This window comes from Centruroides sculpturatus, unplaced genomic scaffold (assembly GCF_000671375.1).
Source record: "Centruroides sculpturatus isolate CEXI.00-Female unplaced genomic scaffold, Cexi_2.0 scaffold846, whole genome shotgun sequence".
Classification (NCBI taxonomy): domain Eukaryota; kingdom Metazoa; phylum Arthropoda; class Arachnida; order Scorpiones; family Buthidae; genus Centruroides; species Centruroides sculpturatus.
The window spans coordinates 287,593-315,277 of record NW_019385321.1 but is presented as its reverse complement, the minus strand read 5'-3'; the positions used below and the strand labels follow the sequence as shown (position 1 = coordinate 315,277).

At 27.9% G+C, this 27,685-nt stretch overlaps 1 protein-coding gene across 1 annotated transcript; it reads right to left on the bottom strand.

Annotated features, from left to right (window-relative positions):
• Positions 1–1,676: 1,676 nt before the first annotated feature.
• On the bottom strand, positions 1,677–27,685 carry LOC111637619 (ras-related protein Rab-30-like). Its single transcript, XM_023383150.1, has 4 exons — positions 27,560–27,685; positions 18,918–19,001; positions 4,077–4,260; positions 1,677–2,415 (listed from the first exon to the last, which is right to left on the bottom strand). The coding sequence occupies exons 1-4, from the start codon at positions 27,644–27,646 to the stop codon at positions 2,153–2,155; spliced, it is 618 nt and encodes a 205-aa protein (XP_023238918.1). The 5' UTR covers positions 27,647–27,685; the 3' UTR covers positions 1,677–2,152.

Sequence of the window (27,685 nt, the reverse complement as noted above, 5' to 3'; positions counted from 1 at the left end):
TATAGCTGCATAGTGTTTAATACAATATATATTGCTTTAATTAATTTGACAAACTTTGTCTGGCTGTTGAGATTCATGACATACTAAATTTTAAAAGATACAGAATACTGGAGAATATCCAAATAATTATTTTATATTATACAATAAAAAATATAAAAATTTTATAAAAGTATCTCTTGAAAAATAAATAATCATAACATAAAATTAAAAATAGAAATTAAATTAAATATCTAATGAAAATTTTACTGTACATATCACCAACAATATAAATCACAATTCATTGAAATTTCGAACTGAATTTCAGTTCTTTTAATTAATTTGTTATTATTTATAATAATAATATTGAAAATTTAATAGCATTTATAAATTTATTGCATATTTGGTTGAAAATTTATTCTTAATTATACATGCTTTTATAGATTACTAACTCACAAATACACAAGTTATTTGTTTGAATAAACATGGAAAGTTTTATATATAAACTAAATTTAATTTGTACATAAATGTTTTTTAAATATATATATTTTTAATAAATAATAGTTAGTTTATTTAATAAGTTTTGATGACCTTAAATAAACATTATTTTAGCACACTTAAAAATTATATTAAATAAAGTCACATTTGCATATTTGATAATTCATTTTAAATAATAATTCTTATTTATATAATATAAATAAAAAATTAAAATGAATATATTAGTAAGAATATTAGAGAAGTAACTTCAAATATCAACTGACTTAATACTGCTAAATACACATAGGTAAATATCAATAAATTCAAAATTAATGAATTGAGCGATGAAATAATATAGGAACTCCTTTCGTTAAAATATAAAATATTGCAACAATTTAACTGAATAACTTCATAAAAATCATTATATATAATTATTTCATTTTTCCTGCAAAATTTAAAGTATATTCTATATCATCAATTGAAAATAAAACATCAATCTTAATATATTTGCACATTATATTATAACCATAATGATGTGTCATCATTAAGATGAGATCTGTACAAATACCGATACATTTAATTGTTTTACGAGATTTTACACGACAATTCAAAATTCATTAAAAACAGTTTATAAATTTTGATAAATTTTTTAAAGGAAGATTTTTGTTCTTGACGATTATATTTATTCAAATGTAAAATTAAATCAGTATTTAAAAAAACTTTATTTTATAAATTTTTTTAATAATTTTAAAAATAAAATATAATGTCAATACTAACTTTGATGTTAATCCAATCAATCATTTTTGCAAATATAAGAGTTCTAACTCATTAATTCTGCAAAATGATTAAAAGAAAGTTTATGAAAAATGTACACAATTTTTAGTTTACAATATAAACTGTTTATGATCTGTATATGATGAACAATCCATTTTAAGTGTTAATGGATAAATCTTAATACTTATTCAAATGTATACAATATTTTTGTTATGGTAAATAGTCTTACATATTTAATAAAAATATAGCAGGTTTTGATATTGTTTTTTTGTATAAAATAGAATTTATAGCTGGATGATGGATGTAAAAATTTTTTTTATACATAACACAAATATATTTGAAAAACTTTTTGAACTCAAATTATAATTTTATTTTTTGCTTTAATCTTCACAGAAACAATACATTATAAAATAAATATAAAATTTTACAAGTTAATACATTTTTCTTTTTTTAACTGGTATAAAATTTCTTTATTATGAAATTTTTTTCATTTCATTCATAAATTTGAAGATGAAAATTTATAAGCTATGATAAGAAAATGAACACAGCTCACTAACATCAGGAAAAAACTCATTATGTCAATCCACAATAAAAAATAAAAATTTAATTTAATATCATTCTTCACTTTGACATTTGTAATAAATACTAAACTATCATAACCTGTCTTCATAAAATTAAGTATTTTAATACATAAGGATGGAATGTAAGATAAAAGTTTGATTAATAGCTTTGAATTTATATTATCAGTGATATGCTTATATCTTTAATAAGAGTCATTTTCTTTGATTTTATCATCATAATCACAGAAATTTATTAATATCTAGTAAATATGACTAAATTAAAAGAAGATATTCTTACATCAGATGGAATGTTGAAAATCATAGGAAGAACTAATAATTTTTATATATTATATTCTCAACTATCTTCAGGAAAACTTACAACAAGTATGATCAGTACTTTCATTTGTATTATTAAGTCCTGTCTGAAGCTCATTAACTGTTCTCACTCCAAAACGAGGATTACTCATTTTTGCTTCCCTTGTAAGTCTGATAGCAATTTCCGTGAATAGTTTTTCAACATTGTCCGATTCTTTTGCAGATGTTTCAATAAAATACATATCATGATTTCTTGCAAATTCCTCTCCAATATGACGTGGAATTTCTCTATCTTCTTTATCAATTTTATTTCCTATAAAATCATAATTTTTTAAAAAGTAAATTACTAGTCGCTACAAAATTTAAGAAAATAAATTCATCATATTGAATTTATATTTATAGTTTAAGCTGTTTCAATTAACAAAATTTAAAAGTTTGTTAACAGTTACATAATTATATTCTTTTTCACTTATTTTATAAATTAATTTTTAAAAAAAAAGATAATTTTAAGAAAGTTACTTAAAAATTATTTTTAATGCAGTATGTATTATTTTATTGAATAGACAGAACTTTCTACTTCGGAAAGTAGTCATTTGACTAAGACAATTTTAAAGTAATAAAAATCATATCATTCTAATTGATGCTATATTTAGAATGTGACAGCAAAAAATAGTTTAACGTCATGGCCTTCAAAGAATTTTCCAAGTCAAAATTTAGTGAGTAAATACTTCATTGAGTATTGTGTAACATTTTACAGTGTACACAAACTCACTCACACCTCAATATAGAGCCCTATTCATTAACACCATCCTAAAGAACCAATGAATATATGCAAATGGATTCTCTCCATAAATATTGCATTTGCTGATATTTATGAGGAGAATTAGCAAATGAAAATGGTTTCTTCAATATTTTAAATTTATTAACTAAGTCTTCTTCACTTTTGTCTTGCCCAATCACCAGCAAAAAATACTTTTTCCTCACAGAGATGACCATTTTATTTTACATAATTTTGCAGAAGCATAGCATCAATAGAAAAGTCATCTCTGCGAGGAAAAACTTTTTTACTGGTGACTGGACAAGATGGAAGAATGAAAAAGACTGTTTCTTCAATATTTTAAATTTGTGAAATATACTGTGTGCCATTTTAATTTGAAAATAATTAAGCAAATAGCAAAGCAAATGCTTCAACCTCTGAATTACTAAATATATGATTTTGCTTTGTAAAATGGCATTGTTACCACCAAAATTATGTAACTTTGAAACTAAAGTTTGTATAGACTCATTACTTTATATAATTTTTATTGTTTAAGGTGCTTCAGTTTAATCCACAGTCAATTTAGTACCACTTTCAGAGGCAAATAATAATAATAAATTGAGGTTTAACTGAATACAAATATTAGATCAAATCAAACAATACTTTCCCGCAGTGACTATGTATATTATTTCTTGTTAGAAAAAGGAAAATTCATATAAAATATAAACTAAAGATTTAAAAATTAATTTTTTTTATAAAGATAATTTGAGGACAAGATTTCACTCCACAAGTCTGTCATTTACTATGCTGACAACTTTCACAATATTACACATGAAACTAATTCATAAATAAAGTAACTAATATATTTGAGTGACACTGACACATATGTACAGTACCTTATCATGTAATATAATATAGGCATAAAAACTATATTCTAACTAAATATTATTTATTATTTTATGAACATTAAATTTATTTAGTTAATTTTAATTAACTAAATAAAGATTTAAATATGTATAGAAAATAGTTTTTCAAATCTTAAAATAATGCAATTATTACCAGGTGTTATTGCTAGTATAAAATGTATTTTTGCATTACAAAAGGTATTTTAATACTGAATAAAAATAAAACATTTGAATGTTGATAACATGATTATAAAGTTAGAAGCCAACATATTATAACCTTAGTAGAAATTACTGAAAAAATAAACAACTTACCTACAAGTGCTCTTAGAACTTTTGGATTAGCATATTGTTCAATTTCTCTAAGCCAATCTGGAAGGCAGTCAAATGTTGGTTGACTGCTGATATCATAAACTAGTATAAGTGCATGAGCACTTCGATAGTAACTCTGTGTTATGGATCTAAATCTTTCTTGACCTGCTGTATCCCATATCTGAAGCTGTAAAAAAAGTTTAAAATACTTTTTAATAATTACATATTAATGGGCAATTTATCCTATTAACATGTTAATGGCACAAAATTGACAAATCAAAACATATTACTGGCAAATCAGTATCTACTTAAAGCAATCAAATAGTTATTTAATTTTATTTGAATGCTGCTATGATAAATATTTTATTTTAAACACAATATAATATAACACAATATCTTCAGCACTTTCAACTTAGTTTTTATTATTATTAAAATAACTTAATTCAAACATTTGATTCATGACAAAAATAAGATGTTCATCTAAATTATGATTTACTTGGTAATTTATATCACTATATATTAGTTTGAAAATAACATTACCTTATTTGTCTTGTTCTCTAGTTACTAATAATTTTTGTTTATTCAGTACAAATTCAATAAAGCGAATGTTTCTAACCTATTTAACAAGTCACTTCAGGTTATAAATCATTCAAATGTAAAATATAATTTATAACTTTAAAACTTTACTGGAAGTGAAGATTTAGAACAAAATTAAAATCCAGCAACGAGTTGGTTAACTTTCATGTCTTGTTAACATCTCTTGTTACATTTTATTAAAAAAACTATATTTTTAACTATTATAAAATGGTAAAAAGCTTAGTTTTGAGGGTAGGGAGGGTTTTATAAAAAACTGTAAATGCTAATAACAAGTAAAATAATCAATGCTAATAACGAGTAAAATTGTCATAAAGTCCAACCCAACTTGAGATATGACACACGACCCCTTATCTCTCCACCCCAACCTTTAAAATCAAAATTTAATAGCATCAATCCCCCTTATACACAAACCTCTCTGCAAAATTTCAGAAATTTTTGACATAGGAGTTTTTAAGCTTCAAAGAAAGTGAACAAAATTTTGCCCCCACAGAAAAAACCCTGAATTTTTTTTCATTTCTCAACATTAAGGTCCCAAGTCCAAAAATGTAAAAATTTGGAGGGAGTCATTTTTTGACCTATCACCATACTTTCCCTATGTTATATAGAACAGTTGGGAAAGTAAGAGAATCTGAATATAAACAACAGTGATAAAAGTAAAATGCAATATTGTTTTTATTAATTTCTTCATGTTATTTTAAGCTGCCCTAAATTTCAAATATTGATTATATTTTATTCTTTTTTTTTGTTCTAAATCTTTAAACTTTACTGAAATTTAAATTTGATTCTATATTTGAAGTATTTTTAATATAAACAGGCTGAACAGGTTAAACAGGTTGAAAATGTTTTAATAAACAGTAAAACTATTTCTTTTTATTCAAACTTTTTCAACTCAGATTTATTTAGTTTGTTACTTAAGCATAATACTAATGATGATTAACATTACAAATATTAATATAAAAAACCTAAATGCTAACTAGTAAAAAAATTTAAATGATTATAGAAACAAATAATAAAAAATAATAACAACAACTAGAAACTTATGTAAAAACTATTGTATCGCATCACGTTGCAATGACTCTTGAAAATGATATTAATTTTAAAAACTTTATAAATTAAAATTTGCAGATAAATTTTTTAATGCAAAAAACTTTTGTTCAAAACAATCTTTATATATATATATATAATCTATATATAGAAAAAACCATACCTAAATTATAATAATCCAACGATAGAGCCAGAATAATTATCAGGCTAAAAGATGGCTAATTAATTAAACATCAATTTACATGATATTATGAAAGTTTAGACTAAGGGAATATAGTTATGTGCAATCTACCTTTAGTCCAAAACTGCATATCTTGTAAATTAATTAGCCATATTTAATTCAATAGCCATTCCAGCTCTTGTCATTTGATTATAAACATTTTATATTTTTTTGCTTTACTTCTATATACCCAAATTGCTGATTGATTAAAGAAATGAAAATTTAGATGTTTCTTGAAAATGGTAGTCCAGCTGTAACAAATTAAGGTTTGTTGGTTTTATCAATTTCAAGAATTATTATTATATAAGAATTATATCAGATCAAAGCAATTTGAAACTTTCCTTTAATTTCAGAATATCTTTTGAAATTTTTTTTATAAAAAGAAAACATACATATAAAGGAAATATTTAATATTTTTTACATTGAATATTAATTAAAATTGTCCAACTTATATGGGACATCCTTGGATTTGAACAAACCAAGTCATTAAGAATAGGCCTTTACTTCCTTTTTTTAAAGATATTTAATACAAATATACTTTATTACACATATGTAGATTATTATTACAATGAAAGGGTTATCATACACACGAAGCTATTAATGCCTTATATATCCCTAAAATGCATTTTGACCCCTGGTGTTAATGCTCTTTTCAGTTATATTTTACAAATATTGTTTATGTAAGACAAAAATTTAGCCAAAAGAATTTATTACAAGACTCAATTACAAAACATTAAAATTATAAACTATTAAGAATCAAAAATGTTTAAAACTATACACTTAGCTGTCTACAGCTAAGTGTATGGTTTACACCTGAGGCCAAAATACATTTTAGGAATATATAAGGGATTAATAGTTTCAGGTGTGGTAACTCTTTCATTGTAATAATATTCTACATATGTGTAACAAAGTATATTTGTATTAAATAAACCAATTCATATCAAAATCTGCAAGCAGACAAATTCAAAGTTAATGAGAATGTTGTTGATACCATTCTTCTGTAAAATTATAGTTGTTCAATAGAGGTCTCTATTCAGTGACTTCTCGCTTGCTACTGTGCCAATGAAGACTGTATAATGAAACATAGGCAACTGCATAAACTTATTTATATAGGGAAACAAAATATGATTTGAAAATTGTGATCAATTCAACTAATGTGGTATTGAGATTGGTTGAAGTCCACATCAGGATGGCATCTCCAAAAAAAGTTATTTGCATCTTTTTATAGCTTCTGTAATTATTCAAGGAAACCATAATGCAACCACTTTGCTTTTGCTGAATTGTACATTTTGTAGTAATGCTTAGTGTTTTGATACTTTTATTGCAATTCTTCATCTGCATTATCCTTAAGGTCCTACTGCATATCTTCCAAATTCTAAAGAAAAAATACTGTCACTAGTGAACTAATTGATATCAAAACTGAGTTGTGTGCATATTTTGATGCATATGCAAGCATCCAAAATGTAAGAATGTTCCTTGTGATCAGAGACCTCTACTAGACAACTTCAGAGTTTTATAGAAGAATGATTATCACCAGTTTACTCACCAATGTTCAAATGTAGAAAGTGTCCTTTGTTACTTTGCTAGATAGCTCAAGTTATATAATAAACAAGTATCCAATTCCAAGATAGGAAGGTATCCAACTTAACGGTTTACTGTACATAAAAGTGTATATAACTTGGCACTACATGAAAATAGTGTCTTGTTATACATAAAAAGAGTGTGTATTCAAGTTGGACAGTTGCTTAGACAACTGTCCAACTTGAATACTTTAGATTTACTGTACTTTTTGGAACAAAAATAATTAAGTTAGACTTTAAATGTAAAGAGTTTTCTTAACTACAGTGGGTGATTAGTTAACAAACATAATCCAGTCCAAGACTGTTCGTTATCCGATTATTGATTTACCATAGGTTTTTATGGGAATTTGATTAATTCATTCCAGAGACTCCAAAAAGTAAAAACTATATACTTTTTCCCTATGTTTATTTATATGTAATAGTAAAAATACATATATATGCAGTCTTCCATTTTTATTAGTCATGTTCTTTCCATTTGTGGGGGTTAAAGAATCTATCCAATTCAATTGCTTTTTTCTTTCCTTCAGGATTTTTCAGAAGTAATTAATAGTACTGTAATTGTAGAGATCCCCAACCTCATTAACCTTATTCTGGTTTGGATGCCAGTTGGATGACCATTGTTCTTACTTCCTCCCAATTCTTCAAAAGATCTTTAGTAGCAGATGTTGACATTAGTCCTCTTTTGTCTTCTTTTTCAAAAGAAAACACATCTCGCAGAGTTTCTTGGTATTCTTCATTTGAAAGTTCTGGAGTTCTTCAGATCAGTTTCAGGTTCCATTATAAGCTCTAAAAGGCTATTTATTTCTCAGATGTGATTTTCATTACTCCATTAGCAGCTTGAGACTTCTTGATATATCTTTCATAGTTAAGATTGTGCCTACTGTAGACCTATTCAAGCCATACTGCCTAGCAACATCTTGTGCCCACTTTCTACCTTGGCTATTATCTTTTACTTAATTGTTTTTATGGTAAGCACAGTTCTTGACACTCCTCTTTTTAGGCTCCATAATATTATCAGTTTCTTTTTTAAATAAAAAGTTCAGAAAAACACTTATAAAAATTCAGAGAACAGAAATCAACTAGTCCACAAAAAATTATTTAAATGCAAGGCCTGGATGAAATTTGAAATTTGGTATTAAAACATTAACAAATATCCGATCGGACAGTTAAACTTTCACCTTTTGTAAATAAACCCCGATCCAACCCGGATGGGCACTTGTTTTAACAAGTGCCCATCCGACAGTCTTGCGAAGACTACAAAATTATTTGCCAGAAAAGTAAACAAAAAGCTAGAATTACAAGGGAGAGTTTCAAAATTCGGAGGAATACTATCAGATCGGTATTGGGTTGAGCGTCGATGTTGACATCTCCTGCACTCCAAAAGGTTTCAAATTTTTGCCTAAAGAGAAGGGAAAAAAGTCAATCAGTATTTGTTATTTTCCATCGCTTCTTTTTATGTTTGTTCAGTAAAGTGTTTGTTGTTCGATCATAAAAATCTTTTGTGAAAGTGTTCGTTATCCAATTTGTTCGCTATCTGAACTGTTCGTTAACCAATCACCCACTGTATTTACATTACACAGACATAAAATAGGTGTCAGTTATTACATTCACTTCGCAACTAGCCTATACTGATGACAACCAAATAATCAAATTACCTTCATTGCAAAATGTTACCAAAATTAGTAGAAATTATAGTTTTATTGAATCATATAATTAGCTTAATACGTTTTTTAGACTAACAAAATGTAAATATTTTAAACTGTTTTAAAAGTTTATAATTATAATAGTATTGATAATTGCTTGATTATTTCATCCAGCATTATTTGCAGGAATTTTCAGCAATATTTCTTTAATAAAATGTTCATATTCATAATTTTAATGAATTAACACATCTACACTGTATACCATGACAAAGTACCAACAGAACTTTTTGCATCTGAGCATTTTTTTAGAGTCTCTAGACTCTCCCAAAAAATTGTTCAGATGCAAGTTGTTACTTCATAACTCAACATAACATCTGAAGAAAATCAACATAACTATCTTCATGTTGATTTTCTTCAGTAACAATTTAACACATTTCTGATGTCATAGCAGACACTGGAATTTTCTTGTTGATTGACAACTGATTTTTTAACTTTTCTTTTGATATATCTTCTGAAGTGGTGTAAGAAACCAAGTCCGAGCATTATTTTTATTAATTTTTATGGACGTTAAATAATAAATGGTTTTTAGTAGGTCCGCTGCTTGTTTAAACTCAGCAGTTTGTGCAATATCCACTATTTGTCTAGACTTGACCAATCCTGTTGCAACACGAGTCGGCAATAACGTTTTACCAAATTATATGAGTTTTTTACCGTGTTTGTACGAATACTGTCACAATTTTTTCACCATGATATAGGAATCCGAAGTATAGGAACCCATGTTATAGGGGGTCTACTGTACTGGCATTCTGATTGATGCAAGGAGGCACCTTGGAAACACACTCAAAAGACCCATAAACTGTATACAATTTTGTAATCATTCTATGAACATATTCTCAAGAAACAGTTCAATAACAGAAAATTTGATAAAAATCAGGCATAACTCAAGTTGGTTTTTTTTTAACCTCAAATTCAACTTAATGGGGTTTTACTGTATTAATTATTTCCAGTATAACTATTATATTATGACCACAACTTAACTAATAATGAAATTATGTAATACTATCATTTGATAGTATTTTTATTTTAGGCTGAACTTTTTGCACTGTTATATTTCACATATTTAAGATCATTAGAACTACTGATAAATGCACAATTTCAATTTTATTATTTACTACTTAATACAAGCAGGTAACACAGTTAAAAAACAGAAGAATAATGTAGTCTTTTCCATTTTTGCTAAATTTAACAAGTCTATGTTTAAGATTGTAATAAGAAACTTCTGTTCAAACTATATATATTCATATTTTTATTTGGTAGAAATTTGGGTTTAAATATTTTATAACAACAACAATAATAATAAATTTTTATTAGAAAAAAAGGGAAGTACTCTGTTGCACAGGGGCAGGAATTGTAAATATTAGGAATATTAGGAATTGTAAATATAACAAGTAAACAAGTTATTGCATAAATACTGGTTTGTTAATTTCCATATTTTTTTATTAGTTATATTCTAACAAATCCTTAAATTTAGTTTGTAATTTCTCAATTACAATTTTCCTTTAATAATTTTTATAGAAATTTACATAGTCTCATACCTTCCTTATGTCTTCCAGCAATTCTTTATTAGAAACAAAACATTTTCAGCCTAGTCTATGAGCTTGCTTCAGGTTCTACATGCTTGATTTCAGTTTTGGAAACACACTGTAAACCATTCAATTCAAATGTGTTTGTTGTTAAGTTCCATCAAGTCGTCTTCGACTCCTGGTGACTGCATGGACAAGTCTTTCCTTGTCCATGTAGTTTACTTGGCNTTGGATTGTTTTTTGACTAACTTTGTCATTATTTCTTTCGGTGCATGCTTAAAGTCCAGGCCTGGCACATTAATGTGAATCCGCGTAAAGTACCCATTAGGTAACGGATATTTCCGGCACAAAGTCGTGTCACTAATCATTGTAAAAGGCATAAAAATAACTTAGTACTTTACAGTGTTATTTACAATCTTTTCTACAACAAAAAATTTCATTTTCAGATGTCTCCATATTTTTGAAAAAGCCACCCTTTTTTAAACAATTCTCAATGATAAAAATGTAGTGAGTAAAATAGAAAATTAAAGTGAAAGAAAGGTATTTCTATTGCTAAAAGAAATTCTATTAGTTTACCTTTGACTATCATCTAGTTATAAAATTCTTGCACACATTTCACTTCCTTAATTACATAGCTAAATCAGTGATGATGTATTCACAGGACAGATTATTAGTTTAAAGTTTTTTAATGGTACTGTATATTGTTAAATCACGAATATGTTATATAATTGTTTACTAACAAAGCAATATTTTACTTCAAGTTTATACCCTCTTTCTAACTAACCAGTTGTTAAAAATGTCAGCTGTCATCCAGGCATTAATATTTGAACAGTAATCCACCAGGAAATTTTCACTCTTAAAACATCTAGTGATTGGAAATAATAAAAATCCTAGAAGTCTGTTTCTGGCCTTGCATATTGGCATAGCAATGATGAAATCAAACAATTGCTGGATTTAAAATTGGGTTACTTTACCACTACTATTAGTAATTAAATACTAAATAATTTGGTACTAGAGGTAGGTGTTAGGCACCATCTCTTATTAAATAATTTAATAAGATACATTTCCTTCAGTGATTTAAATTCTTTAGCCTTTATAAGTATGATCAGACATTGCACTAAAATAAAAGTGCTGTTTCATCTGCATTTTATATATTGCTCAGTGAATACATTCTGGCCATTCTATTTTTATCTACCATTCAGCTAATGCAAAGTCAAAACTTTCCTCCTCTTCATGAGTGTCTATACACAATATAACTCATTTTCCATATTGGTTGAGCCACACACATTGATTGAAATAAAATCTCTTTATATTTTGTTAGTAATAATCCTGTTTTATGATAAAAGTACTTAATAAGCAATTTTTTACCAGCATTATTAAGCCAAAGCTTCAAAACTAGTTCAGTTTCACTACCTTTTCCAGTTCTCTTGCAAAACATTGCTCTCATTTTAGTTTTTCAGCTGTTATGTATATATAAAATGGGAAAGTATTGGAATTGTGTCAAATGTAAACCTTCAGATTTTTTCAAATTTCCACATTTTGAGAACTTCTGAACCCAAGTCCTGAAAATAAAAAATGGGGGAATTCTGTGGCTGGATGTGCATCTATTTTTGTTTAATATCTCAGGATGAAGTAATGATTAAGGAACAAAATTTGGCATGATAAATAAGGGCATTGATGCTATTAAATTTTGGTTATTAAAGGATGTGAGATAGAGGGGAGAGTCATGTGTCATATTTCAAGAGATTGAACCAATGAGATTTTATTCATTATTAACATTTACAAGTTTTTATAAAACTCATCTCTATCCTCTAAATTAAAGCATTTTGCCATTTTATAATAATTAATAATATAAAAAAATTATGATGAAATCTCATAATAGTTGGCATCACACACTATTAATAGTGTGATCATCATAAGAGTTTTTATTTTTTAAAATAACTTAACAGCCAGGAAAGTTATGCAACTTGTTGCTGGATTTTTAATCTTCTAACATTTCAATATTTACTCTGTTTTTCAAAATCTTGCATTGACTGAAATTTTTAACTGTGCAGCAGCTTTGCATTGACTCATTTTTGGCAATTTATCATAAGCATTCTATAATTCCAAGTTCATCTTTGAAGGACAAATTTTTGTATTTCTTATTTGCATCTTCCATTGTGCTAACAAGGAGAGGGTCAGATGTTTGGGTCTCCATTTTGAATGAAACTCGGTGAGCACAATATAGCCCTAAAACACAAATAGCTCTTTGTCCAAATAATAGGACCCACTTCAAGTGTTTCAAAAAATAGGTCTCTGAAAATTGAGTGTTCAGCTTATGTCTTTGGAAGTTTCACTTTTCTCAGAACATGAAAGCCAACTGGATGAAGCAACTAGGCACTGGAGCTACATGATGTAGATTCAAACCTTTGCAATTTCAATTTTTTTTTTTGTGTGTAGTATAATTATTTTATTATTTTACCATATCATTAGCATTATTATTACTATTATTATTCCTCTCATTTAAAGCTTATAAAACAAGAGATTAAAAATTATGACACCATTTCCTGTTTATCAAAAACAAGAGTTAAATCTGCAGAGACTATGTCATTAAATAAAATTATTTCCTCATATTTATTTTCAGATATGGTGATGTTATATTTGAAGTGTAACAAACATGAACAAATGAGGAAATTGTCCATAAAATTAATAATTTAAAAAAAAAATCTGAAAATGTGAAAATAAATATGAAGAAATAAAAATTTTATTTAACAATATGAAAGAGAAATCTACAGAGACTTCGTTTTTTTGCTAAATAGAAAATGACATGTTTAAAGCTTGTTTTATATTCTTTAAACTTGAGGAATAATAATAGTAATAATAATGTCAATGATACAGTAGAATAATAAAATTGTTATGATACTCATAAAACTAAATTTGCAAAAAGGTTTGAACCTACATTGTGAAGCTCTAGTGCCTAGCAAGGAAATGTGAAACTTCCAAAGACATAAGTTAAACACAAATTTTTAAAGGCCTGTTTTTTAGAAACACTTGAAAAGTAGGTTTTATTATTTGGACAAGGATCTGTTTATGTTAAGGAATATATGCTCACTAAGTTTTCTTCAAATTGGAGACCTGAACATCTGACTCTCTCCTTGTAAGAGGTACAATGCAGTTCTATACTTTAAAAACAGTAATGAAGATCATAGTTGTAACATATTAAATTGTATAAGATGTTTACTCTTAATTTACATTGATTCTGACCATTGAGTTAATATTTTTATTGGAACATGGCTTATAACCTTTACTATGTTTTGTCATTTGGCTGTTATTAACAGTCTAAATAAATTCAAACTTATCATTAGCAGCATAATGATAATTATAAGAAAAAAAGCCTTGAAATGCTATTTAATTTATGTTTTAAGACATGTTTATTCTGATAATATTCAGATTAGAATAAGCAGTACCTACTGCATTTAAATATTTATTTTTTATTTTTTAGCATTTTAGAAGAAAAAATATAAAGTAAATTAAAATGGAAAATATATCAGACATAACACTAATTCAATCTTTTTCTGAACTATATTTTCCAAATAAGAAAGGAACTGACGTGCTGGATCTTGAATGTTTTTCATTCCACCACCAAGGAACAAGTGATACACACATCATAGTTAAGCAATAAAAATTCTTCAAAATCCAAACATTACATCATATCATGTGGGCTTTTTTGTTTTTTTTTTTTAAATCTCAAATTTCTTGCAAAAATCATTGGAAAATTCAAACAGAATAAAACAAATAAAATTATCTAATACATTGTGTTCTACTTCATAATCAAAACAACTATTTTCCATTGCAAATGTAGATGAATAAACAATAACTCCATTGCTAATAATTTACAACAGCAATTATTGTAAATCTTTTTTTAAATATTTGAATCACCAAATTAGTGCAATTGAGATTATTATTTGCCATCTTAACTGCACTAATTCAGTGATTCATATAATTAACTTCATTCATATTCTGAAAAAGACTATGGATGGAATAAATAAATTTTTTTTAGTATAAAGCTAAAATTACCAATATATGCCAGATATAATCACTCACTTTTATAACCACTTAAAAGGAGGGTTATAAAAGCAAAATTTTGTTTATTTAATTATAACAGAAATTTTACAAGTTAAACTAATATAAATTTAGATTAGAATTATTATTAAATATTGGATTGTTTTTTGACTAACTTTGTCATTATTTCTTTCGGTGCATGCTTAAAGTCCAGGCCTGGCACATTAATGTGAATCCGCGTAAAGTACCCATTAGGTAACGGATATTTCCGGCACAAAGTCGTGTCACTAATCATTGTAAAAGGCATAAAAATAACTTAGTACTTTACAGTGTTATTTACAATCTTTTCTACAACAAAAAATTTCATTTTCAGATGTCTCCATATTTTTGAAAAAGCCACCCTTTTTTAAACAATTCTCAATGATAAAAATGTAGTGAGTAAAATAGAAAATTAAAGTGAAAGAAAGGTATTTCTATTGCTAAAAGAAATTCTATTAGTTTACCTTTGACTATCATCTAGTTATAAAATTCTTGCACACATTTCACTTCCTTAATTACATAGCTAAATCAGTGATGATGTATTCACAGGACAGATTATTAGTTTAAAGTTTTTTAATGGTACTGTATATTGTTAAATCACGAATATGTTATATAATTGTTTACTAACAAAGCAATATTTTACTTCAAGTTTATACCCTCTTTCTAACTAACCAGTTGTTAAAAATGTCAGCTGTCATCCAGGCATTAATATTTGAACAGTAATCCACCAGGAAATTTTCACTCTTAAAACATCTAGTGATTGAAAATAATAAAAATCCTAGAAGTCTGTTTCTGGCCTTGCATATTGGCATAGCAATGATGAAATCAAACAATTGCTGGATTTAAAATTGGGTTACTTTACCACTACTATTAGTAATTAAATACTAAATAATTTGGTACTAGAGGTAGGTGTTAGGCACCATCTCTTATTAAATAATTTAATAAGATACATTTCCTTCAGTGATTTAAATTCTTTAGCCTTTATAAGTATGATCAGACATTGCACTAAAATAAAAGTGCTGTTTCATCTGCATTTTATATATTGCTCAGTGAATACATTCTGGCCATTCTATTTTTATCTACCATTCAGCTAATGCAAAGTCAAAACTTTCCTCCTCTTCATGAGTGTCTATACACAATATAACTCATTTTCCATATTGGTTGAGCCACACACATTGATTGAAATAAAATCTCTTTATATTTTGTTAGTAATAATCCTGTTTTATGATAAAAGTACTTAATAAGCAATTTTTTACCAGCATTATTAAGCCAAAGCTTCAAAACTAGTTCAGTTTCACTACCTTTTCCAGTTCTCTTGCAAAACATTGCTCTCATTTTAGTTTTTCAGCTGTTATGTATATATAAAATGGGAAAGTATTGGAATTGTGTCAAATGTAAACCTTCAGATTTTTTCAAATTTCCACATTTTGAGAACTTCTGAACCCAAGTCCTGAAAATAAAAAATGGGGGAATTCTGTGGCTGGATGTGCATCTATTTTTGTTTAATATCTCAGGATGAAGTAATGATTAAGGAACAAAATTTGGCATGATAAATAAGGGCATTGATGCTATTAAATTTTGGTTATTAAAGGATGTGAGATAGAGGGGAGAGTCATGTGTCATATTTCAAGAGATTGAACCAATGAGATTTTATTCATTATTAACATTTACAAGTTTTTATAAAACTCATCTCTATCCTCTAAATTAAAGCATTTTGCCATTTTATAATAATTAATAATATAAAAAAATTATGATGAAATCTCATAATAGTTGGCATCACACACTATTAATAGTGTGATCATCATAAGAGTTTTTATTTTTTAAAATAACTTAACAGCCAGGAAAGTTATGCAACTTGTTGCTGGATTTTTAATCTTCTAACATTTCAATATTTACTCTGTTTTTCAAAATCTTGCATTGACTGAAATTTTTAACTGTGCAGCAGCTTTGCATTGACTCATTTTTGGCAATTTATCATAAGCATTCTATAATTCCAAGTTCATCTTTGAAGGACAAATTTTTGTATTTCTTATTTGCATCTTCCATTGTGCTAACAAGGAGAGGGTCAGATGTTTGGGTCTCCATTTTGAATGAAACTCGGTGAGCACAATATAGCCCTAAAACACAAATAGCTCTTTGTCCAAATAATAGGACCCACTTCAAGTGTTTCAAAAAATAGGTCTCTGAAAATTGAGTGTTCAGCTTATGTCTTTGGAAGTTTCACTTTTCTCAGAACATGAAAGCCAACTGGATGAAGCAACTAGGCACTGGAGCTACATGATGTAGATTCAAACCTTTGCAATTTCAATTTTTTTTTTTGTGTGTAGTATAATTATTTTATTATTTTACCATATCATTAGCATTATTATTACTATTATTATTCCTCTCATTTAAAGCTTATAAAACAAGAGATTAAAAATTATGACACCATTTCCTGTTTATCAAAAACAAGAGTTAAATCTGCAGAGACTATGTCATTAAATAAAATTATTTCTTCATATTTATTTTCAGATATGGTGATGTTATATTTGAAGTGTAACAAACATGAACAAATGAGGAAATTGTCCATAAAATTAATAATTTAAAAAAAAAAAAATCTGAAAATGTGAAAATAAATATGAAGAAATAAAAATTTTATTTAACAATATGAAAGAGAAATCTACAGAGACTTCGTTTTTTTGCTAAATAGAAAATGACATGTTTAAAGCTTGTTTTATATTCTTTAAACTTGAGGAATAATAATAGTAATAATAATGTCAATGATACAGTAGAATAATAAAATTGTTATGATACTCATAAAACTAAATTTGCAAAAAGGTTTGAACCTACATTGTGAAGCTCTAGTGCCTAGCAAGGAAATGTGAAACTTCCAAAGACATAAGTTAAACACACAAATTTTTAAAGGCCTGTTTTTTAGAAACACTTGAAAAGTAGGTTTTATTATTTGGACAAGGATCTGTTTATGTTAAGGAATATATGCTCACTAAGTTTTCTTCAAATTGGAGACCTGAACATCTGACTCTCTCCTTGTAAGAGGTACAATGCAGTTCTATACTTTAAAAACAGTAATGAAGATCATAGTTGTAACATATTAAATTGTATAAGATGTTTACTCTTAATTTACATTGATTCTGACCATTGAGTTAATATTTTTATTGGAACATGGCTTATAACCTTTACTATGTTTTGTCATTTGGCTGTTATTAACAGTCTAAATAAATTCAAACTTATCATTAGCAGCATAATGATAATTATAAGAAAAAAAGCCTTGAAATGCTATTTAATTTATGTTTTAAGACATGTTTATTCTGATAATATTCAGATTAGAATAAGCAGTACCTACTGCATTTAAATATTTATTTTTTATTTTTTAGCATTTTAGAAGAAAAAATATAAAGTAAATTAAAATGGAAAATATATCAGACATAACACTAATTCAATCTTTTTCTGAACTATATTTTCCAAATAAGAAAGGAACTGACGTGCTGGATCTTGAATGTTTTTCATTCCACCACCAAGGAACAAGTGATACACACATCATAGTTAAGCAATAAAAATTCTTCAAAATCCAAACATTACATCATATCATGTGGGCTTTTTTGTTTTTTTCTTTTAAATCTCAAATTTCTTGCAAAAATCATTGGAAAATTCAAACAGAATAAAACAAATAAAATTATCTAATACATTGTGTTCTACTTCATAATCAAAACAACTATTTTCCATTGCAAATGTAGATGAATAAACAATAACTCCATTGCTAATAATTTACAACAGCAATTATTGTAAATCTTTTTTTAAATATTTGAATCACCAAATTAGTGCAATTGAGATTATTATTTGCCATCTTAACTGCACTAATTCAGTGATTCATATAATTAACTTCATTCATATTCTGAAAAAGACTATGGATGGAATAAATAAATTTTTTTTAGTATAAAGCTAAAATTACCAATATATGCCAGATATAATCACTCACTTTTATAACCACTTAAAAGGAGGGTTATAAAAGCAAAATTTTGTTTATTTAATTATAACAGAAATTTTACAAGTTAAACTAATATAAATTTAGATTAGAATTATTATTAATATTAATATACCTTGACTTTTTCTCCATCAACTTCAACTGATTTTATTAAAAAATCAACTCCAATTGTTGCGCCTTGACCAGGAGGAAAAAGTCCCTAAATAGAAAACGATTAAAAATTAATTCTCTAACTTCTTTTAAAATATAATACCGAAAAGTTTTTAATTAAAAAAATTTAACTTAATTAAAATATATATATATAGTCTACTGTTTATTTAGTGTATATGAAGATAATCTGGTTTATTATCAATATTTTATATTTAAACATATCTAATTTGAAAGTAACAAGGTCAATCTTATTTTTACTATGAATATATTTCCTGCTCTCTTATATTCTATTAAAAAAAATTCTGTATAAAAAAATATTAAATTAATTGTGACATTATTGGATTTATTTTTTACATTAATTAAAAATAAGTAAAACAAATTAGTAATTTTAAGTTGTCATCAGAATCCAGTAAAGAAAGTATCTATCAAATACTACTATAAATTTAAAATGAACTCATTAGCAAATTTCTCTTATAAGAGAGGTATATTAAAATACAGTAACACCCCAATTAATGCTGGGGATGCATTTCTAGATGACAACGTGCTAAATGAAACAGCATTAAATGAGGTCATTTTAACACAGTAGATAGGGTAAGGAGAACACATGACCAAAAATAAACAGATTTTACTTAAAATTAAAGTTATTTTTATATTAATTTGCATAATAATATATGTTAAATAACACAAATGCACACAGAAATATAAAGTTCATTTTTGTGATGAAGGTCATGGACTCTTCTAGATTTTTGTTTTTTGCAATAAAGTCGTGTAGTTTCATTTGTCACTTTTTTCTCTTTCCTTAACATTGCAAACGTTGGTAACAGAAGATTGCATCAAAAACGCCTCATTTTGCTTTTGCACTCCTTTCAAAATCTGGATCATTTGCTACAATTTGATCAATGATTTTGGTTATTGTTACCAAACTTTTACTAAGGAAATCCATAGAGAAATTCTTTGGGTTCCATGTTTTCAGAATCTCTATTTTCCATTTCTACACGAATTCCTTGTTCTGCCAGTTCTTGAAGCTCGTCGTTGGTAAGGCTCTCATCAGAAACCTGCATTAACTCCTCAATATCCTGCNCTTTCTTTGTCCATGTAGTTTTCTTGGCAAGAGTTGAGGAAGTGGTTTGCCATTGCCTTCTTCCTTGAATGATGTGTCACGCGCGCGCGGGAAAAGAATGCCTTCCGGGAGGACTTTTATAGGGAACTGGCCTCCTATTTAGTCGTTATTGGCAAGGAGAAAACCCGGAAAACTCCAAGCAGCCAGCCTGTCCGATCGCGGCACGAACCCACGACCGAACTTCCCAGTGTTCAGGGTCCAGTCACCACCGCTATGAGCGGCAACGGAGACCACTTGGCCACTGGTGGGCCAAGTGTAGAACAGTGGTTTTTAACTGGTGTTTCTTGGAACACTTGTGTTCTGCAAACTTGTTACAAGTGTTCCGCTAAATTACAAAAGCTATGTACTGGCTGAAACTATGATTGGACAAACTTTAGTGTAAATTTAGTTAACAATGCAGACAAGACAACTTGCATTTTGCAATGAACTTCTCTTGTTACCCTTGCAAAGAGAAGAAACTCAAATATTATATCTAAGCAATGTTTATAGCATAGAGAATCCCTAGTTTCAAAACCATTGCCAGCAACGTTAAAACCTGTACTAGAATAAGTTGTACAAATGTTAAATAATCTTGACTTGATGTTAGTTATTTTTTAAAATTTGAATATCTGTGCAAGCTCAGTATAAATCTGCTTTTGCATAGTGAAGCAAGATTATTCAGGGCCAAATGCTGTGTCCATTTTTAGAACTTCATTAAGAATGAATTTTTGGCCTTTTTCTAAAATGAAGGTACAAATACTTTATAAAATATTTTAAAAATAATATTTGGTTTGTTAAAATGGCATATTAAGCAGATATTTTTAATTACTTGAATAGCTTAATAGAAAAATTCAAGGAAACCACGAAACTATTTTGACACCCACTGACAAACGTCAGTATTTCAGAAAAAGTATCTCTGAAATATCTCTCGTCAGAAAAATATAAACATCATAATAAAAATGCTGATGGAGTTATTTCCATTATAACAGAACATTTAACACTATTGGAAAAAAAGATTGCAAGTTACTTTTATTCCTTAAATATAGAAAATTATGACTGGATATGAAATCAATTCAGCACAGTTAATACATTGTTGTATTGAAAATTCTCAACTCGTCAATGGATGGTATTTTAAAAATGAAATTCTCTGAAATGACTCTTGAGGAATTTTGGATTTTTTTCAAACCAAATAACCAGTTCTCAACACAAGGCACTAAAAATTTTGTTACAGTTTTCAACATTATGCTGAAAACAATGTTGAAAACTAACAAAATTTGTTTTCAACATAAGTATGAGCTCAGATCTCACATTTACCAATATAAAACTCTAAAAATGAAAAAGACTTTTGCAGATTATATCAATATCATGTTTACTGTGTGATATAGCTACTACCCTCACTTTTTCATCTACATTATTACTCATATAGATGAAGAAGTGAGTGTAGCTATATCAGACCTGATATTGATGAAATCTGCAAAAACCAACAAGCTCATGTATTTCATTATACTTGACTTAATGTCAAGTATAATGAAAATTTTAATAACCATTTTATAAAAGTTTTATATTATTTTAGTTAGTTTCTACAAATATAATTTTTTAATTATTTATTTTACTATTATATATTCTGTAATCTATGATTTTTAGTAAAAAGGTATGTTCATGTATTGTTTTTTGTTGTTATTCTATGATCATAGTAATTTTGTTGTTCTGCAAATTTTTCTGATATTCTTGATCTTTAGTTATATTTTCAGCAGTCATCAAGTCAAAGTTTCATTATTCATTTTAAGAATAGAAATATCCAAATATGGTTAGTCTTGTGACAAACAGCATCTCTAACTAGAGTATGGTATGGAAAGAATAAACTTGAAAACACTCCAAATTGAACAGACAGTCTAATTTCCAAACTGGTCCTGCATAGTAAATCATTGAATTTATTAATGCATTACATAATTTTATATGCAAGTGCATATCTGAAAATTTTAGAGCTGAGCACAAATATTACAAGTTATCAGTTGTTACCTTCATCTTACCATTCAGTTTGGAAACATGATCTAAAGCTGCCATTCCAATCAAAAATTACTCCCAGGTAGTCAGTTTCCTTTACTATTTGGAGAGGTAAATTATCAAGATATAAATAACTTAGTTTTGTTTTTCTGAAATTTTGCTGTTTCAGAAATAATTATTTTTGTTTTAGCCAGGTTTATTGTTAAATGCAATGATTTGAGATATAACTTAATTGATTTTCTTTCCCAGAGATATTTTGTTGATACTATGATGACAAGGTCATATAATACAATAAAAGTTCCATTAATAATTTTCATAACATCAGTGGAATTTTGATAAAGTTAGCCAATAAATAATAATCATATCAGTTAGATAGAAAGTGTAGTGAAAGCAGACTGCTGCCTCATGATAACAAATGAGGGAGATATGACATTTCCCTGGATGATATTGATATTGTATTCTGAAGGTAGCTTAAGCACAGTAGAGGAAAATTTTTCTCCAGTTCCTTTAGCACTCAAATTTTTGACTAAAAGTGGTACATGTTCAAAAGTTTGTTTGATTTTTATATAAAATCCATAAATAGTTTCCCCGTCTTTTTTAACCAAATAAAGTTAAATAAACAACAAGGGGAACTACTAATTCTGTGCATCTATTTCTTACATATGTATATTAAAATTTTGATTCTAAACTCATTTCTTTAGTCCATTGTTGAAATTTTTTAGCTAAAATTGCTATAAAAACATTTCTTTACAGTTGAAAGGAAGGCTATTGATCAGCAATTTTTGGGAGAAGATTTATTTCCCTTTTTAAATATTGTATAAAGCCAAACAGAATTCCATGAAGCTAGATATGCAAGATCATCATACATAGAGCTGAATAGGTTAAGTAACTTTACTCTTGCCAAATAGGGTAGTAGTTCGAGAAATTCAGTCAGAATATGATCACTATTCAATGATAAATTAATGTGCATGTTATTAATTGAATCATCTAATCCCTCTATTAGAAAGTTTGAATCCAGATTTTCATTACTGACTGACTTGAAAGTTAAAGATGATTGGATGGGTGAAATTCTAGGATAGGAAATGGCCCATAAAAGTTTAAGCATATCTTTCAGAAATAAATTTTGATGTTACTGTTGGAGTCAACACATCAAAACAAAATTTGCAAATTGTTAACCAAAAGAATACACTATTCTTTCTATCATTTTGATTAATGATAGAAAGAATAGTATTTTCTTTTGGTTAAATTTTTAATAGTTTAAGTGTTATTTTATAAATTTAGAAAGGTAATAAAAAAATAAGATTTTGGTTATTTGAAATTTTTGAATAACTTTAGATTCTGCCATTTTATTAACTCCATGTTATAATAATTGAAATCAAACTTTATATTGAATCATTTGTTTTTTCCCATTTTTAATATGTACATATTCTTTCAATGAATGTTCAGTAAGTATATATTTCACTATAGTTATTTCATTCTTTTATCTTGAGAAATTATAATAGTTACAAAAAGAAAAATTATAAAGATTGTTTTTTTTTCCAATATCATCAAGGATTTAGCAACAGAAGAAAAATGGTCTGAAGCATCATAAATTATATTAAATTCTATGCATAGATCCAATAGTAATTTGGAACAGATAATGAAATCAATTATGGATTTTCCATTGTGCACTGTGGAAGTAATTTATGACAGATAATCTGATTTGATACAATAATTTAAGATTTATTGAATTTAAGCTTAATCCATCTTTTGAGAGTTAAGTATTCAGAATTAAGTTATTTGAGCCATTATATGAAGACTAAATCATCATTCATTTCAGCAATATAGGAGTTGAAGTCTCCTAATAGAAGAATATACAGTGTAACATTCTGCTGATTTAAAAAAAAACTTAATATATCTAGAGTCTGGTGGAATATAGGCAACTACAATAATCATTAATTTGTTCCTCAGATTAACAAAGTCAGGTTTAATCATAAACTAGTAATATAAAATTTTCATTTTGGGGAATTTTGCATAAATTCTTTAATAATATATATATTCTACTAGGTTGATGTGGACCTATTGTCCAAGCAGGAGCATTTTCTATTAAATGATCATTGAATGTATTTGACTTATAAAACACTTCAGAATTTACCCATATTTCTGTAATTCTGACAGTATCTGCTTCAAATTTAAATTGACAGAAATCAATTGAACCCACAACTCCTGCTTATCATACAGATGCATTGCCAGTTATACTATCTAGACATCTATCTGATGTTTGCTTCCAGTGCTGTTAATTAAGATAAAACCATACTAGTCACTCACAGTACTGACTGAGGATGACTTTAGTGTTCATTTTCCTCCATGACATTCAGCAAACTTATCAACAGTTTTTATGTTGGTATGGGATGTACAATTTATACAACAACCCAATTTAATTAGTATTGCCAAACAGTCTAATCTGTCAGAATATTTATCAAGCTACATTAAATTTCTCTCTTAAATTCTAACTAAATTTTCAATAAACACTTTAACATCTTATTTCTCCTGCAATTTAAGTGTTTATTGAATATTTCTCTTAAATTCTAACTAAATTTTCTGACAGATTGGATTGTTTGACAATACTAATTGAATTGGATTGTTGTATATACAATTCAAGAACGATGTTAGATATCTATTTTTTAAGGTAAATGCTAGGTTGTGTGCAGAAAAAAGTCGTTGGTGTGCCACATTTTGCATGTGTGCCAAGGATTACCCGCCCCTGATCTAGGGCAATAGTTCTCAAATAGAAATGACTGCACAGTTATTTCTGTGCAGTCACTGAATATTTATTGTAATGAAAACATATTTTATTTTCATTATTTTCAACACCACTAGAGATTTGCTAATATTTGTTAGCCTTCTTTTTCTATGACAGAAGTGCCAACACATGGCCTTGCACTAAAAACATGCAACTCTAAAATTATCTAAATGAAAATTTGGATGTAAATATGAATTGGTCAGAAGTCAAACTTAAGTAAGTAAAACTAAATATTAAAAATATAGATTTTGCTTCACAACTAGAGTTAGTGGTAATATAAATACAGTAGATCCCCTATAACACGGATTCACATAACACAACGAAAACATTGCGATCGTGTTCGTATAACATGCTAAAAGAGACTCGTATAACATGGTAAAACGTCATCGCCAATTCGTGTCACGACAGGATTGGTTGAATCTAGACCAATAGCGGATATTTCACAAACAGTTGAGTTTAAACGAGCAGCGACCTACTAAAAACCATTTATTATTTAACGGCCATAAAAATTATATTTATATTAATGATGTCTCCAAAGTTCAGTGAATTTTTTGCAGAAAAATAACTTATCAGGAAACACGCGCCTGCCGTTCAATGAGACGCTCCATGATGAAAACAAGCTTAAGCAATGGCATCTTCGAATGGTGCGCACTCAGTAAGTAATCCTACAATTATTTGTTTATAGCATAGTTTATATGGATTATTCCCAAAAAATTACATATTTTGGAAATGTTGAGTCGAATTAGTCTAGAATCGATTAATTTTAATGGAAGAAAACTTTTCAAACAGCCGTAGCCGTATTGAAAATGAAAAATAAAAACGGCTGTAAATTTTTAGTTGCCATGATTAAAAATTAACCAGTGTAAGTGCTCACATTCAAATAAATGCATTCCATTTTGTCAATTAAAATGTTGCTTGACTGAAATTGCTATTAGGCATTACAAGTGAAGAAACAAATTGTTAAAAACTGTCTAGCATAGTGCTATAACATGAACCTGTAAAAATTGTAAAGAACTGAAGTAATAATTTAAAAGAAAAATTATTTCAGTTTAAATCAGTGGTGTCTGAACTGTTCTCCAGGCCAACTTTGGCCCACAAACAATTTGAAACATCACTTAAAAATTATAAAAATAGACCTACTTTTAGTATATAGGAAATATACGAGGTCTGTTCAAAAAAAATATGTGGACCAAAGTCATAAAACAAAATGTACTTTATGTAGAAGTTACATGTCTGGGTCCCCTTCAAAGTATTCTCCCTCCCAACACACACACTTATCCCAATGGTGTTTCCACTTGTTGAAAAAGTCCTGGTAAGCTACTTTTGTAATGTCTTTCAGCACCTCCGTTGCATTTGCCTTAATTGCGGAAATTGTCTCAAATCTTCTTCCTTTCAAGGGTCTTTTGAATTTGGGGAACAAGAAAGTCACAAAGAGCAAGGTCAGGTGAGTAGGGGGTGGGAAGAACAGTGATCAAGTGTTTGGCCAAAAACTTATGAGTTCTGAGGGCTGAATGAACTGTTGTGATGGAGAAACCAGTCACCACTCCACATTTCTGGCCTTTTGTGAAGGATGGCGTCCCTCAGACATTTCAGAACTTCAATGTAATAAGTTTGGTTCACTATGAAGTTCACTATAAGTTTGGTTCACTATGAAGCCTTGGGGGAAGTATTTGTGGTAAACAAAACCCTTAGCATCAAAGAAAACTGTCAGCATCACCTTGACATTGGATCAAACTTGAAACATCACTGTAAGCCGTGTTGAGCATAGTAAATGTTTTAGTTGCAAATTTTCCAAGTTTAACACAAAACTTCACAGCAAGTCGTTGCTCCTTCAGGTCATTTATTCTGAAATCCGACAAATGAAAAAAAATTGCACTTCACTAAAAACTGCATAGCTAATCAACAAATAGATATCTGTATAGATATCTTGATATCTGTAATCAAGAAATGGCTTTATCACCAGACGATCTGTTCAAACCCAGCAACACCAAGTGGATTCCCCTGGAACCAACTAAAGCTGTGCAATTCAAACAGTCCACGTATTTTTTGAACAGACCTCATACACAATATTTGTGAACTGCTCAAGATTGGAAGATTAATGGGATAAGACAATGAAATGCAGGAAATATTCCAAGGGAAAGTGCTTCCCAGAAAGACTATGTGAAACCAGTTCCTATTTAGAAGTTAAACATATGAAGAAAACCCAGAAAACTCCACAACAGCAACCCATTAATCAGGTACAAACTTGCAACCAAATAAAAAAGTGTTCAGAAGTTTAATCCATTCAGCTAATAGTGGGCATATCCTACCTATCTATGACATATGTATGCAACTTAGCCTGCCAATTAAAGTTTGAACACCACTAGTTTAAAAACAATCGATGCTTCTGTGTCTTTAATATGTAAAACTATAAATATATGTGAAAGTGTATAGAAATAAACATTGGTTTCAAAAAAATGATTACACATGTACTTTACCAAGTACTTTACACATGTACACATGTGCTTTACCAAATTTACTAGTAAAAACAAATATTGAATTACTGATATTTACTGATGTATTTTTTAACTGATTGCAGGTAAACTAGTTTACTGGTAATGCAATCCTTGATATAATTCATATTAATTATAATAAATTTCAAATAATTAAAACCTAAGATTTTGTTTCAATAAATAGATGACTAAATTTTAATAGATTTCAAATTATATACTGTAAATCTTACCTGGGTAAAACGCCGTACCAAACATGTTTTTCCCACGCCTGCATTTCCTATTAGAACCACTTTAAACAAGAATTTGTAATCTTCCATTCCAATTTATTACTAGTTGTCTTCTTTAAACAAAATTAC

Bases quoted from the DNA above. Each gene is read 5' to 3' on its own strand.
- LOC111637619 (XM_023383150.1), bottom strand. From the start codon at position 27,646: ATGGAAGATTACAAATTCTTGTTTAAAGTGGTTCTAATAGGAAATGCA. The intron at 19,002-27,559 runs GTAAGATTTACA...TTTTCTATTTAG, and splicing joins TGGTACGGCGTTTTACCCAG to GGACTTTTTCCTCCTGGTCA. The intron at 4,261-18,917 runs GTATATTAATAT...CTTTTTTTACAG, and splicing joins TTGATGGAGAAAAAGTCAAG to CTTCAGATATGGGATACAGC.